This window comes from Dipodomys spectabilis, unplaced genomic scaffold (genome assembly GCF_019054845.1).
Source record: "Dipodomys spectabilis isolate Male_0828 unplaced genomic scaffold, ASM1905484v1 ptg000145l, whole genome shotgun sequence".
In the NCBI taxonomy this organism is placed as follows: Eukaryota; Metazoa; Chordata; class Mammalia; order Rodentia; family Heteromyidae; genus Dipodomys; species Dipodomys spectabilis.
Window position 1 is genome coordinate 23,948,528 of NW_024870822.1, and position 12,952 is coordinate 23,961,479.

General features: G+C 39.0%; 1 protein-coding gene and 1 non-coding gene across 2 annotated transcripts in view; both read right to left on the reverse strand.

Moving 5' to 3' along the window:
- Ipo7 (importin 7) overlaps positions 1-12,952 on the reverse strand; it is a 72,651-nt gene that overhangs the window by 17,500 nt on the left and 42,199 nt on the right. The window contains exons 8-15 of the mRNA XM_042691735.1: positions 12,847-12,931; positions 10,599-10,733; positions 8,817-8,916; positions 6,416-6,492; positions 5,874-5,990; positions 3,405-3,494; positions 2,847-3,012; positions 2,256-2,416 (exon numbers count right to left, since the gene is read on the reverse strand). Of these exons, the coding sequence (XP_042547669.1) occupies positions 2,256-2,416; positions 2,847-3,012; positions 3,405-3,494; positions 5,874-5,990; positions 6,416-6,492; positions 8,817-8,916; positions 10,599-10,733; positions 12,847-12,931 (931 nt within the window). The remainder of the gene's footprint in view (positions 1-2,255; positions 2,417-2,846; positions 3,013-3,404; positions 3,495-5,873; positions 5,991-6,415; positions 6,493-8,816; positions 8,917-10,598; positions 10,734-12,846; positions 12,932-12,952) is intronic.
- Positions 3,095-3,276, reverse strand: LOC122117949. The gene has a single exon (XR_006149265.1). It is a non-coding gene; the product is annotated as a small nucleolar RNA SNORA23 (small nucleolar RNA).

Genomic DNA, 12,952 nt, shown 5'->3' on the forward strand with positions numbered 1-12,952 from the left:
TGATCCTTTAGATCTCAGCATCCTGAATAATAAATATTATAGGCAAGAGTCCATGTTTTCCCTGGGACAGCACAACAAATGAATGGCTTCCAGGTGATTAATAAATTTATAAGCTTAGGCTCAATAATCAAAGGATCCTATTCTGCCACTATATAGGAAAATAAACTCTTGGCTTTTCTTGACATATCATTTAGGGGTTTTCAGAGATAATGTTGAGTTAAATAACGCAAATAAGTAATGACCGTAATATATAAACATTTTTATTAATAGTACAGGCTAAAGATGAGCAGAGCAAAGTGCCTGTAATCCTAGATAGTCATGGTGCTGAGGCAAGATGATAGCCTAAAAGTTCAGGGAGCTCAAACAATAGAAAAAATTTTTGGCAGGAAGTAGAACACTAGCCTAGCAAGCAAGAAGCTGAGTCCAAAACTCCAGTAATGTCTGGCCACCAGTGGCTTATGCCTGTAATCCTAGCTACTCAGGAGGTTGAGATCTGAGGATTGCCCAGGCAGGAAAGACCTTGAGATTTTTACCTCCAATAAACCACCAGAAAACAGAAAGTGGCGCTGTGGCTCAAAGTGGTACAGTGCTAGCTTTGAGCTAAAGAGCTCAGGGACAGCACCCAGGCCTAGAGTTCAAGTCCCACAACTGACAAAAAAACAAAACAAAAAAACAAACAACAACCTCCAGTAATGAAAAATAAAAAAGACTGGTAACATATTACATACAGTATTCTAATATAATCCTTCCAATCACATTTGTTCATTTTTTCTGTTTAAAACCAAACTCATTGTTTTGAGTACTCCAAAACAACAGAGATGCAGCCTAAATAATTAAGACTATAAACTCTAGTTTCTACCATACACAAGTTATTTAACCTTTAAATACTTCACATTTTCTTTCTTTTTTTTTTTTTTTTGTCAGTTGTGGGGTTTGATCTTTGGACCTGGGCACTGCCCCTCAGCTCTTCAGCTTAAGGCAAGAACTCAACCACTAGGATGACAGTTCCACTTCCAGTTTTCTGGTGGTTTATTGGAGATAAGAGTCTCATGAGCTTTCCTGACGGGACTGACTTTGAACCATGATCCTCAGATCTCAGCCTCCTAAGTAGCTAGGATTGAAGGTGTGAGACTACTGGGCCTGGCATACTCACATTTTCTATCTGTAAAGTAAGAACAAGGCTGGCAGAATGGTTTAAGTGATAAAGTGTTTGTCTAGTATGCTTAAGGCATACAAGCTCAAGACAAGACAATTCTCCAAAAGAACAAAGTGAGAAATAAATTACTTAAGAATCTACCAGCTGGGGGGCTGAGAAGGTGGCTCAGTGGTAGAGGGCTTGCCTTGCATGCATGAGGCCCTGGGTTTGATTCCCCAGCACCACATATGCCAAAAGAAAAAAAAAAAAGCCCGAAGTGGCGCTGTGGCTCAAGTGGTAGAGCACTAGCCTTAAGCTGAAGAGCTGAGGGACAGCGCCCAGGCCCAGAGTTCAGGCCCCACGACCAGACCCAAAAAAAAAAGAATCTACCAGCTGGGCACCGGTGGCTCATGCCTGTAATCCTAGCCACTGAGGAGGCTGAGATCTGAGGATCACAGTTCAAAGCCAGCCCGGGCAAGGAAAGACCAGACTATGAGACTCTTATTTCCAATAAACCACTAGAAAACTGGAAGTGACACTGTGGCTCAAGCAGTAGAGCACTCACCTTGAGCTGACGAGCACAGGGACAGCACCCAAGCCCAGAGTTCAAGCCCCACGAGCAACAAATAAATAAATAAAAGTAAAAAATAAAATAAAAAAAAGAATCTACCAAACCAATGGGGCTGGGAAGGTAGCTAAGTGGTAGAGTGCTTGCCTCGCATGCATGAGGCCCTGGATTCGATTCCTCAGCACCACATAAGCAGAAAAAGCTGAAAGTAGTGCTGTGGCTCGAGTGGTAGAGTGCAGCCTTGAACTGAAGAGCTGAGGAACAGTGCCCAGGCCCAGAGTTCAGGCCCAAAGACAGATTAAAAAAAAAAAACAAACATACCAAACTGAGTACTATTGGCTCATGCGTGTAAGACTAGCTATGCAGGAGGCTGAGATTTGAGGACTGAGCTTTGAAATCACACCGCCAGTCAAATCAGATACTAACCTCAAATTAACCAGCAAAAAGCTGGAAGTGGAGGTGTGGCTCAAATGGTTAAACAATGGTATTAAGTAAAAGTGTGAGGCCCCAGTACTGCCACAAAACAAAGAATCTGTCAAGAGGATTACATACCAAATGTTGTGTCATTTCTACTGCAATAGGAGTAACTTCTTCACTATATTCACAAATCATCTTCTGAATGACATTGGTAAGATCATCATTTTCTGTTTCTCTTATAATATGAAGAAGAGCCTGCATTACAGGTCTGATAAATGGTGTGATATATTCTTTAGCTGTAAGAGAAAAAGAAAAATATTTTTGTGTGCCGGTCCTGGAGCCTGAACTCAGGGCCTGGGCACTGTCCCTGAGCTTCTTTTGTTCAAGGCTAGTGCTCTACTACTTGAGTCACAGCACCACTAGGTGGTACTGAGAATGGAACCCAGGGTTTCTCATGCATGCTAGGCAAGCACTCTACCACTGAGCCACCTTCCCAGCTCAGAACTTTTAAACTAACAAGTATGGAAGTGGCGCTGTGGCTCAAGCGGTAGAGCGCTCGCCTTGAGCTGAAGAGCGCAGGGACAGTGCCCAAGCCCAGAGTTGAAGCCTCACAACTGACCAAAAACAAAACAAAACTCATAAGTATTTTACATAATAAATACGCTAACTCTACTGGTAAAAATCATATGTAAAGACATTCATTGTTTTTGATACACAAATCTTTACCTTTTTCTTGATTGCTAATCAATACTTGAAGTGCAATCGCAGCTTCTACTTTTACAGGCATTTCTCTATCATCAATCAGACATCTTCGTGTCAGCTCTAAGGCCGTTTGGAGGTTCTGATCACTTTTAAACTTCACTTCACAAAAATAGTGAAGAACCCAGCAAGCCTTTAAAAAAAAAAAACAAAACACTGATAGGCTATAATTATCTTTCATTAATTACTTCCCAACCCAAGCTCTTTCCAGAATTCTGTGTGCGGGAATTTGGAGGCTGGCCAGTGGTAGGTGTGTCCAAACAGACAACACTAGACCAGTACTATGATCCCAAGTTGGTTTTTGGCTACATGATTTTGTGTGAATAGCAAGTCTGAATGCAAAACACAGACAGACTATGCTACCAGACACAGATGGAAACTATGCACACACTGTAGTAGCCATTTAAAGATTTATTTTAAACTTAAGTTGTAAGTGAAATAACTTTTAAAGTGAATATATAACAAGTTTCAATACAAAAACATTTTGAGATACAAATATATTAAAAATGTAGCTTCAAAACTTACCCTTGCTCTCATGTAGCCTAGTTCACTGCTGAATAGAGGGAACACATGATTTTGCAACATATATTCCATTTGATCTTTGTAGATCTTTTTCTGTAAGTACAAACACTTATTTTATTATAGTTCAACTATCATTATCTCAATTTTCAAGCTGATACACAAGGGTTAAAAACAACATCTAGAAAGCTGAGCACCTGAAATCTTAGCTACTCTGGAGGCTGAAATCTGAGAATCATTGTTGAAAGCCAGCCCAGGCAAGAAAGTCTGGGAGACTATTGCCAATTAACTTCCAGAAAACTGGAAGTGGCTCTGAGGCTTCAAGTGGTAGAGCACTAGCCTTGAGCAAAAGAGAGCCCAGGGACAGTGCCCAGGCCCTGAGTTCAGGCCTACAGCCAACAACAAGAGTACTAGACTAGAGCCCAACATCAGTGGCTCATGCCTATAATCTTAGCTGCTTAGGAGACTGAGATCTGAGAATCATGATTTGAAGCAAGTCCAGGAAGGAAAAGTCTGTGAGACTCTTATCTCCAATTAACTACCAGAAAGCTGAAGTAGAGCTATGGCTCACGTGGCAGAACGCTAGCTTTGAGCAAAAGCAGCTTGGGGACAGCACCTAGGCCCTGAGTTCAAGCCCAAGCACCTCTCTCCCCCAAAATACTAACCAAGTTCTGGGACACTTACTGGTGGCTAGTGCCTATAATCCTAGCTACAAAGGTAGGCTGATATTTGAGGACTGTTTCAAGGCCAGCCTGAGAAGGGAAGTTGATAAGACTATTATATCCATTTAAGCATCAAAAAGGTGGAAGTGGAGGTTATAGATCAAGAGGTAGAGCAAGCACTAGCCTTTAGCAGATAAAGCTAGGGGCAGTGCTCAAGCCCAGAGTTCAAGCCCTAAATTCAGCACCAAACAACAACAACAAAAATGGTTGAAGGCATGGCTCAAGCAAAAAGTGACTATTGATGTCAAATACACACTTATATTGATACCTTTTTAGGACCTATAACCAAAAAAATCTATTTGTTTTTACAGTTGTGGTTCTTGAACTCAGGGCCTGGGCACTGTCCCTGAACATCTCTGTGCTCAAGGTTAGGGGCCTACCACTTGAGCCACAGTGCCACTTCCAGTTTTTGAGTAGTTAATTGGGAGGCAAGAAGAGTCTCATGGGGACTTTTCTGCCAGGGCAGGCTTCAAACGGTGATCCTCAGGTCTCAGCTTCGTTGAATAGCTAGGATTACAGGTGTGAGACACCAGTGCCCAGAGTATTATTATATTAGGGAGGGGATGAAGACAGAGTATCACTAAATAGTATAGGATGGCTTTGATGTCAAAATGCTCTGGCCTCAGGCAGGCACACTAAGCACATTTTTATGTTAAAAATTTTTGTTTGAATTAGAAAGCAATTACAAAATCTAGTGTTAATAAAACATATGTAATCCCAACACTCAAAAAGTGGCTTTAAAGTCTGAGAACAGCCAGGGCCACACAACAAGTTCAGGTCTGCTCGGAGCTATGCAATGAGATACATTCTAAAAGATAGCTGGGCACCTGGTTAATGCCTAGCTACTCAGGAGGCTGAGTTCTGAGGATCCCAGTTCAAACCCAGCCCAGGCAAGGAAAGTCCAGGAGACTCTAATATCCAATTAACCACCAGAAAACTGGAAGTGGCACTATGGTTCAAGTGGGAGGGGCTCTTGCCTTAGGCTGAAGAGGTCAGGGGCAGCACCCAGGCCCCAAGTTCAAGCCCTTCAAACAACAAAACAAAAAAACACTAAGGACTAGAATTATAGATCAGTACAGTACTCACTTAACATACACAAGACTTTGGTTTAATCTTCATTATAGCAAAACAAACAAAAATACAGACAATATTTGAACTGCACATTAATAAACATTAAAAACTGACTAGCACTTGCAAAATTGGAGAAGACCTAACCTAAGACATGAAAATTAAATGCCATGTAGGATCCTGGAGGGATCACAGACCCAAAAAAAATAAATAAACAAAATATATAGTTATATAATATATAAAAAATATATACTCAGGCAGCAGCAAAATAAGACTACATCTCAAAAACAAAATTATGTGGGTATCTGAGGTGTGTGTGTGTAGCTACGTCTTAACACACATATATAAAACACATATATATTATATATAATATGTTCATTTTCAGTGACATTTTGATTTAGTGTAATGTTCGTAAGATTTGTTGTGAAGCATGTAACAGTATATTACATAATATATATAAAATATATATATTACTACCTGATTTAGAGACAAAATTTGGAATAGGAGTAGGTTGGGCTTAGAGACTTGGTATAAAACAGAGTAACTGCTAATGTATACAATTTTCAACTCAAGGTAATGAAAATGTCTAGGAATTAGATAGGGAAAGTGGTAACAACTGTAACTACTGTTTCCAGGAAAACTGGTAATTTAAATACTTATACACACAGATGTAAAGAAGAAATACCTTCAGAAGTATTTCAGCTAAAGAGCCAATCATATGTAAAGCTCCATCTTTTTTCCGAGGATCAGCATTTGGTTCTGTAAGAATCTGGTAACAAAAGCCCATAGTCTTCTGTAGTACCTAAATTAAGAGATAAAATTAAGAGATAATGTTTGATTGAATAAACCAACAGCTCTTTTTTTTTTGGGGGGGGGGGGGGGGTGTCCTGTTGTGGGGCCTGAACTCTGGGCGTGGGTGCTATCCCTCAGCTCTTCAGCTCAAGGCTAGCGCTCTACCACTTGAACCACAGTGCCACTTCCAGCTTTTTTTTCCTTTTTGCTTATGTGGTGCTGAGGAATTGAACCCATGGCCTCATGCATGCAAGGCAAGTGCTCTACCACTGAGCCACCTTTCCAGCCCAAACCTACAGCTCTTTAAAAATAAATTAGCCAAAAAAAAAAAATAAACTAGCAAACAACTCACATAGCTAACATTTAAAACAGAGAGTATATTTGAGTAACTTTTTAGTGATGTAGTAAAACTATTCTGCACATCAAATAACTTACCTCTTTCCTCTTACTACAGGCTGTAAACAAAAGTGTCTGGGCAGCAGTGGTAGGAGAAATGAAATCTTCAAATACATCTAGAAAAGAAATATAAAAATAGAATAGCAAACAGTAATTTAACACCTTTGCAAAATATTTTCATATTATTGAATTTATAAGTTATGCTTTATAAAAAACAAGGCACTTACATGGGTATAATAGTACATACCTATAAATTGTTATACTAAGGAGCCTGAGACTCAACGAGCCAGGCATAGTCCCTAAGTGAGCTTTTTTGCTCATAGCTAGTGTTCTACCACTTGAACCACAGTACTTTCAAGCCTGGGTTTGCGTCGAATCATTTTCCTCAGATCTTAGCCTCCTAGTAGCTAGGAGTACAGGCATGAGCCACTGGCAAAATCTCAGATTTGAGGCTACTTTGAGCCATGTATCAACACCCCATTTCAACTACAGGAAAAAGTGGGAAGATGAAGGAAGCAACAGAGAGAGACCTAGATACACACACATATATACCTCAGATACCCACATAATTTTGTTTTTGACATGAAGTCTCACTTTGCTGCTGCCTCACTATAATACATTAGCAACATGAAGTGATCCATCTACTTCAGTCTCTTGCAATGTGTTACCACACATGAATTCTATGTGTTTTCATACAAATTAAGTGTTAATCCACTTTTTTTTGGTGAAAATACTGTACAGAGGGGTTACAATTACATGGGCAAGATAATGAGTACATTTCTTACCAAGCATTGTAGACTCTTCCTTTGTTTCCCCTTCCGATCCCTTACCATTTTCCCCCTGACCTCCCACCCAATCCACTGACTTTTAACACTAACATTCTTCCATACAAGAGACTGAAATAACATTTCTTTACAATAGTGTTGCAAAATTATAATCTACAAAAACATCTGGCAGGAAATACCAACACTCAATATTTGCCAAATTATAATTCTTTGCTTCCATGCAGGGAATACATGCATTTTTTTTCAACTCTCATTATGTATTTGAAAAGCAGTTTTAGATACTTACCTAAGGTATCAGCTTAACTAGTTCACTTTGAGCACATGCTAAGAATATATCCTAGTACAGTAACACTATTGTATTTGTGTCTGCTAAAACTAAATACCATTAAAAATGAGTAGCGCCAAAACAATCTAAACAAGAAATTATACCAAGCTGGGCGCTGGTGGCTCATCCTGTAATCCTAGCTAATCAGAGGTTGGGATCACGGTTCAAAGTGGAAGTGGTGCTGTGGCTCAAGTGGGAAAGCACAGACTTCAAGCCCCACGACCAGCAAAAAATACACACACACACACACACACACACACACACACACACACACACACACACACACACACACACACACACACACACACACACACACACACACACACACACACACACACACACACACACACACACACACACGGGCCAGGCACACCGGTATTCTTAGCTATTCACAAAGGTAAGATCTGAGAATCATGGTTCAAAAATCAGACCAAACAGAAAGTCCATGAGACTCATCTCCAATTAATAAGAAAAACCCAGAAGTAAAGCTGTGGCTCAAGAGATAGATCACCACCCTTTAGTGGAAAAAGCCCAGTTAAGAGAATGAAGCCCTGAGTTCAAGTTCCATTAGAATGAATAACATTATATCACTGCAGGGATCTGAATGTACCTAAACAAATCATGTTAAGTGAAGTAAGCCAAGCTCAAAAAGACAAATGGCATATATATGGAAGCTAGTTTACAACTGGATATGATAACTTAAAACAGTGCTTTATATACTTACACACAAACAAGGAAGGAACTCTTAGGGAAGGAGCGCAAAAGTCCAACACCTCTGAATATCTCAAATACTATTTAACAAAACAATTCCATGAGCTGGGAATGTGGCTTAGTGGTAGAGTGCTTCCCCACCATGCATGAAACCCGGGTTCGATTCCTCGGTATCACATAAAGAGAAAAAGTCAGAAGTGGTGCTGTGGCTCAAGTGGTAGAGCAAAGGAAGTTCAGGGACAGTGCCCAAGCCCTGAGTTGAAGCCACAGTACTGGCAAAAAAAAAAAAAAAAAAAAATCCAAGAAATGGAAACATGTTCTGTTTATGGGAGACAAATGGAGGGTAAATAAATGTACAATATTCAATATATAAGATGTAAAAAAAAACTATATAACTTATGGACAGGGACAGGAAGGGAAAAGTAGGGGAAAACAAAGGAAGGGGTGACAATATCCAAGAAAAATTATACTCATTGTCTGATTTATGTACAATTCCTTAGTAATAATAAATTATTAATAAAGATGTTCAGTATCAAGAATGACAAAATAATACATCTTACGTTGGCTATATATAACCATCACTACCTGACATTTTGTTTGGAAAGTAAAAATTTCTTACCAAACTTCATGCGAATATATTCATAAGGGTCTTCTTGCCAAAGTTCCTCATCAGCATCTGTATAGCACATCAATGGAAAAATAACATCTTGGATAATGCCCTGCAATTTAAAAGTTAAAAAAGTAACAGCCTTCAGCTTTCAAATATAACTGTCATATCTCCTTTAAGTACTCAAAAAGAAATATTTTATAAAATGTATTTTAAAGCTTAATGCCAAACTTTACCAATACACTTTTTCTTGAATTGACTACAGGTTCTTGACTTCTCTTTTTAGGGAATTAATAATTTAAAAAGATGTGTGGTGCTGGTGGCTCACACCTGTAATACTAGCTACACAGAAGGCTGAGATCTGAGGATCACAGTTCAAAGCCATTGGGCAGAAAAGTCCCTAGGAGTACAAAGGAGGGGAAAGAAAGGGGGGAGGAAGAAAGAGAGGCGGGAGGGTGGGGTGGGAAGAAAGATCCCTAAGACTCTTCAATTTTCCACTAGAAAACCGAAAGTAGCACTATGGCTCAAAAAGGTAGAGTACTAGCCTTGAGCTTTTGCTCAGGGACAGAACTCAGGCCTCAGTTCAAGCCCCATAACTGGCAAAAAAAAAAAAAAAAGGTCTGCAAAAGTGGCTTAGTGGTGCTTGTCTAGCTTGCAGGAAGCCCTGGGTTCTACTCCTCAGTACCTCATAAACAGAAAAAGCCAGAAGTGGCACTGTTGCTGGAACAAAAGAAGCTCAGGGACAGTGCCCAGAACTTGAATTCTAGCCTGAGGACTAGCCAAAAAAAAAAAAAAAAAAAAAAATCAGGGTGTTAGTGGCTCATGCCTATAATCCTACCTACTCAAGAGGCTGAGTTCTGAGGATCCAGGTTCAAAGCCAGCCGGGGCAGTAAAATCCATGAGACTATTATCTCCAATAAACAACCAGAAAACTGGAAGTAATGCTGTGGCTCAAGTGGTAGAATGCTAGCCTTGAGTTGAAGAGATCAGGTACAGTGCCCAGGCCCAGGCCCAGAGCTCAAACCCCATGACTAACCAAAAAAAAAAAAAAAAAAAAAGCCAGAAATGGGGCTATGGCTCAATGAAACATTAGCTTAAGTACAAAAGCTCAGGGACAGCGACCAGGGTTTGAGTCAAGCCCCAATACACACAGATACACACATATAGACATGAACAGATGGACACACACACACAGACACAAAACAATGCAAGCTTAAATGCAACAGTGGACTAAAAATAAGTTAAATACTTACAATTAACATCAAATGCTAAATCTTCTTTTTCTCTATTCTATGTAAATAATCACCAGAACTAGACTAACAAAACTCAACAAGACTTTCAACTTTTTTTTTTTGGGGGGCGGAGAGGGGGCTGGGCGGGGGGGGCCTCGGTCATGGGGCCTGAACTCTGGGCCTGGGCGCTGTCCCTCAGCTCTTCAGCTCAAAGCTAGCGCCCTACCACTTGAGCCATAGCCTCATTTCCAGCTTTTTCTGCTTATGTGGTGCCGAGGAATCGAACCCAGGGCCTCATGCATGCAAGGCAAGCACTCTACCACTGAGCACCTTCCCAGCCAGATTTTCAACTTTTTTAGCAATTCCATTGGATGTGCTTGAAAAAAGATGTATACACAGCAACCTCAACTACTCTAATATAACCTGTTTTGCATCATCAAAATTTATCACCACCCATCCTGATTAAAAGATATATACCATATTTGATTTTTTATACTCTTAATCCACTTACTCCATCTCAAAAAGCTTTGATAATCTTTAAAAAATGTTAGAAATTTATTACTTGTATATGAGGCTTCAGATTCTTCCAGGTAAGGGCATGGGATACTCCTTGATTAATATAGTTTAATGTCTGTTGTAAAACTCGAGGAGCCATATATTGCTTCTCTTTGTATTGATATAACACCTTCAATAAAACCTTTGGAGGGAAAAGAAGTTTAATCAAAACTAAGCTCAGAGAAATTTTAACCAGTTACAAGCCATTAAAAGCATCTCACATTAATCTTTAAAGCTAAAGTCATCATCACAAAGTAACAACTATTCTTTTAAAAATAAAACCTTGAAAGTTAAGAGAACTGTATTTCTTCGTCCCAAGGGATTTAACTAACAAACATGCTGACCTAAGAATGTATGAAAGACCTACTTTCTGGCTAAGGAAAAAACCATACGCTCCCTACTGACATAGCCTTATTTTACTGACCATCTTCTAAGAAAATCCTAACTCAGTCAGTCACCTACTTATGTAGCTTTAAAGTTCTAATTTCTATTGGCTGTTTCAAACTATCAATTTTCAAAGTGTAAGTCATAGACATCCGGTCGTTGCCAAGACCCTTGCAGTGAGCCTGGAAGGTTAAAGTGGCTCAAGGTTAATTGCTTAAAAAAATTGACATTAATGTATTAATACCTCCCAATGACTAACATCCATCAAAGAAGTGGTACTGCAACTAAAGTTAAAATAACAATCACATACTTGTAGAATCAGTTTTCCTTAAGAATGTCCTTAAAAAACCAGAAATATTATGATTTTAAAATGAGTATACCCAGTAAATACCAAAGTACAATAGTTGAGAGAAATGTATTTTTTGGAAATTGAATTGCAATTAAAAGGTTGCTATTCCATGATATACTATTTTCTTTGAAAGAACTTACAGACAAATAATGATTTGGAGTTGTACAGGTGGCAGATTATTTTTAATTTTCTCAAAAATGTTATTCCAAAGAGCTGACATCATGTTACTTGTGCTAAATTCAAGCTTTCAAAGAAAGATCAGAATTTGACAAATCTTGGAATCATTACCATTAGCTTGATAGCTTTCCAATATTAAAAGATATTAAAGATTTCTGATGAGACTGGTGGTTATTTTTTTTTTTTTTTTGCAAAATTGGCATTAGATTTTAAGTCTCTCAACTGAGCCACACTCAGCAAGTCGAAGTGTTTCTTTCTTGATTCTAACTATTTAGGAAGATAAGGGGTGGAGAGGGAAAAACAAAGAAATGGACGACAGGCAAGTAAATCTGATTCTGTAAGAGAGTGGATACCAATGGGAGTGAGGAAGGCTAACAAAGGTGTAAATGAAGGCAAACAACACTGTTTAAGAAGGGGAAAGGTTGATAGGCAGGGTAGGAGAAGAACAGAAGAGATGAGGTTGGTCAGGATACATTTGTATAGATATGTGAAAATGTCACAATAAAACTCCCTTATACAACTAATAAATATTTAGTAAAATGTATTAATGTTCAGAAAGTCTACATGAACTATATGAATCAACATGTTCAAAATGACAAAAATTACAAAACCATGTATATATAGTAAATTCATTCAAAATATAATAATATACAATACTTTGAGCAAAAGTACGGGACCCTGAGTTCAAGGCCCAGAACAAACAAAAAACTGAATACCAGCTGAATACCGGTAGCTCACACCTTTAATACTAAGCTACCCAGGAGGCTGAGATCTGAGTATCATGGTTCAGGGCCAGCCCTGGTAGGAAGGTCCATAAGACTCTTATCTCCAAACAACTACTCAGAAAAAGCCAGAAGTAGTGCTATGGCTCAGTGGTAGAGCACTAGTCTTGAGCACAGAGCAGTTCAGGGATAGAACCCAGGCCCTAAGTTCAAGCTCCAGGACTGGAAAAAAAGAAAAAAGAAAAAAGTTAACACCTAAGATGTTTCAGAACTGCTACAAAGGTCAAATATACTGTTTATAGCTGAAAAAAGAAACTAGAAGTAAGTTGGGCACTGGTGCTTCATGCCTGTAATCCTAGCTACTCAGCAGGCTGAGATCTGAGGATTCAGGTTCAAAGCCAGCCTGAGCAGGAGAGACTGTTAGACTCTTACCTCCAATTAACCACCTAAAAACCAGAAGTGGAGCCATGGCTCAAAGTAGTACAGCCAGGCCTACAGATAAAACCCAATAACTAACACAAGAACAAAAAGAAAGGAAGAAAAGAAACTAGAAATAAACAAGAAAAAAAAAAATTCAAACCTAAAAGCCATTTTTCTACTTAGAAAATCTGTGTTAGACGTACTTGCTGAACACCAACAGCAAATGCCTTCAAAAATACTTCAGCAAATTCATTATACTCCTTGGAAACATTCCCAGGACTTCCATATCTAAAAAAAACAAAAAAAATA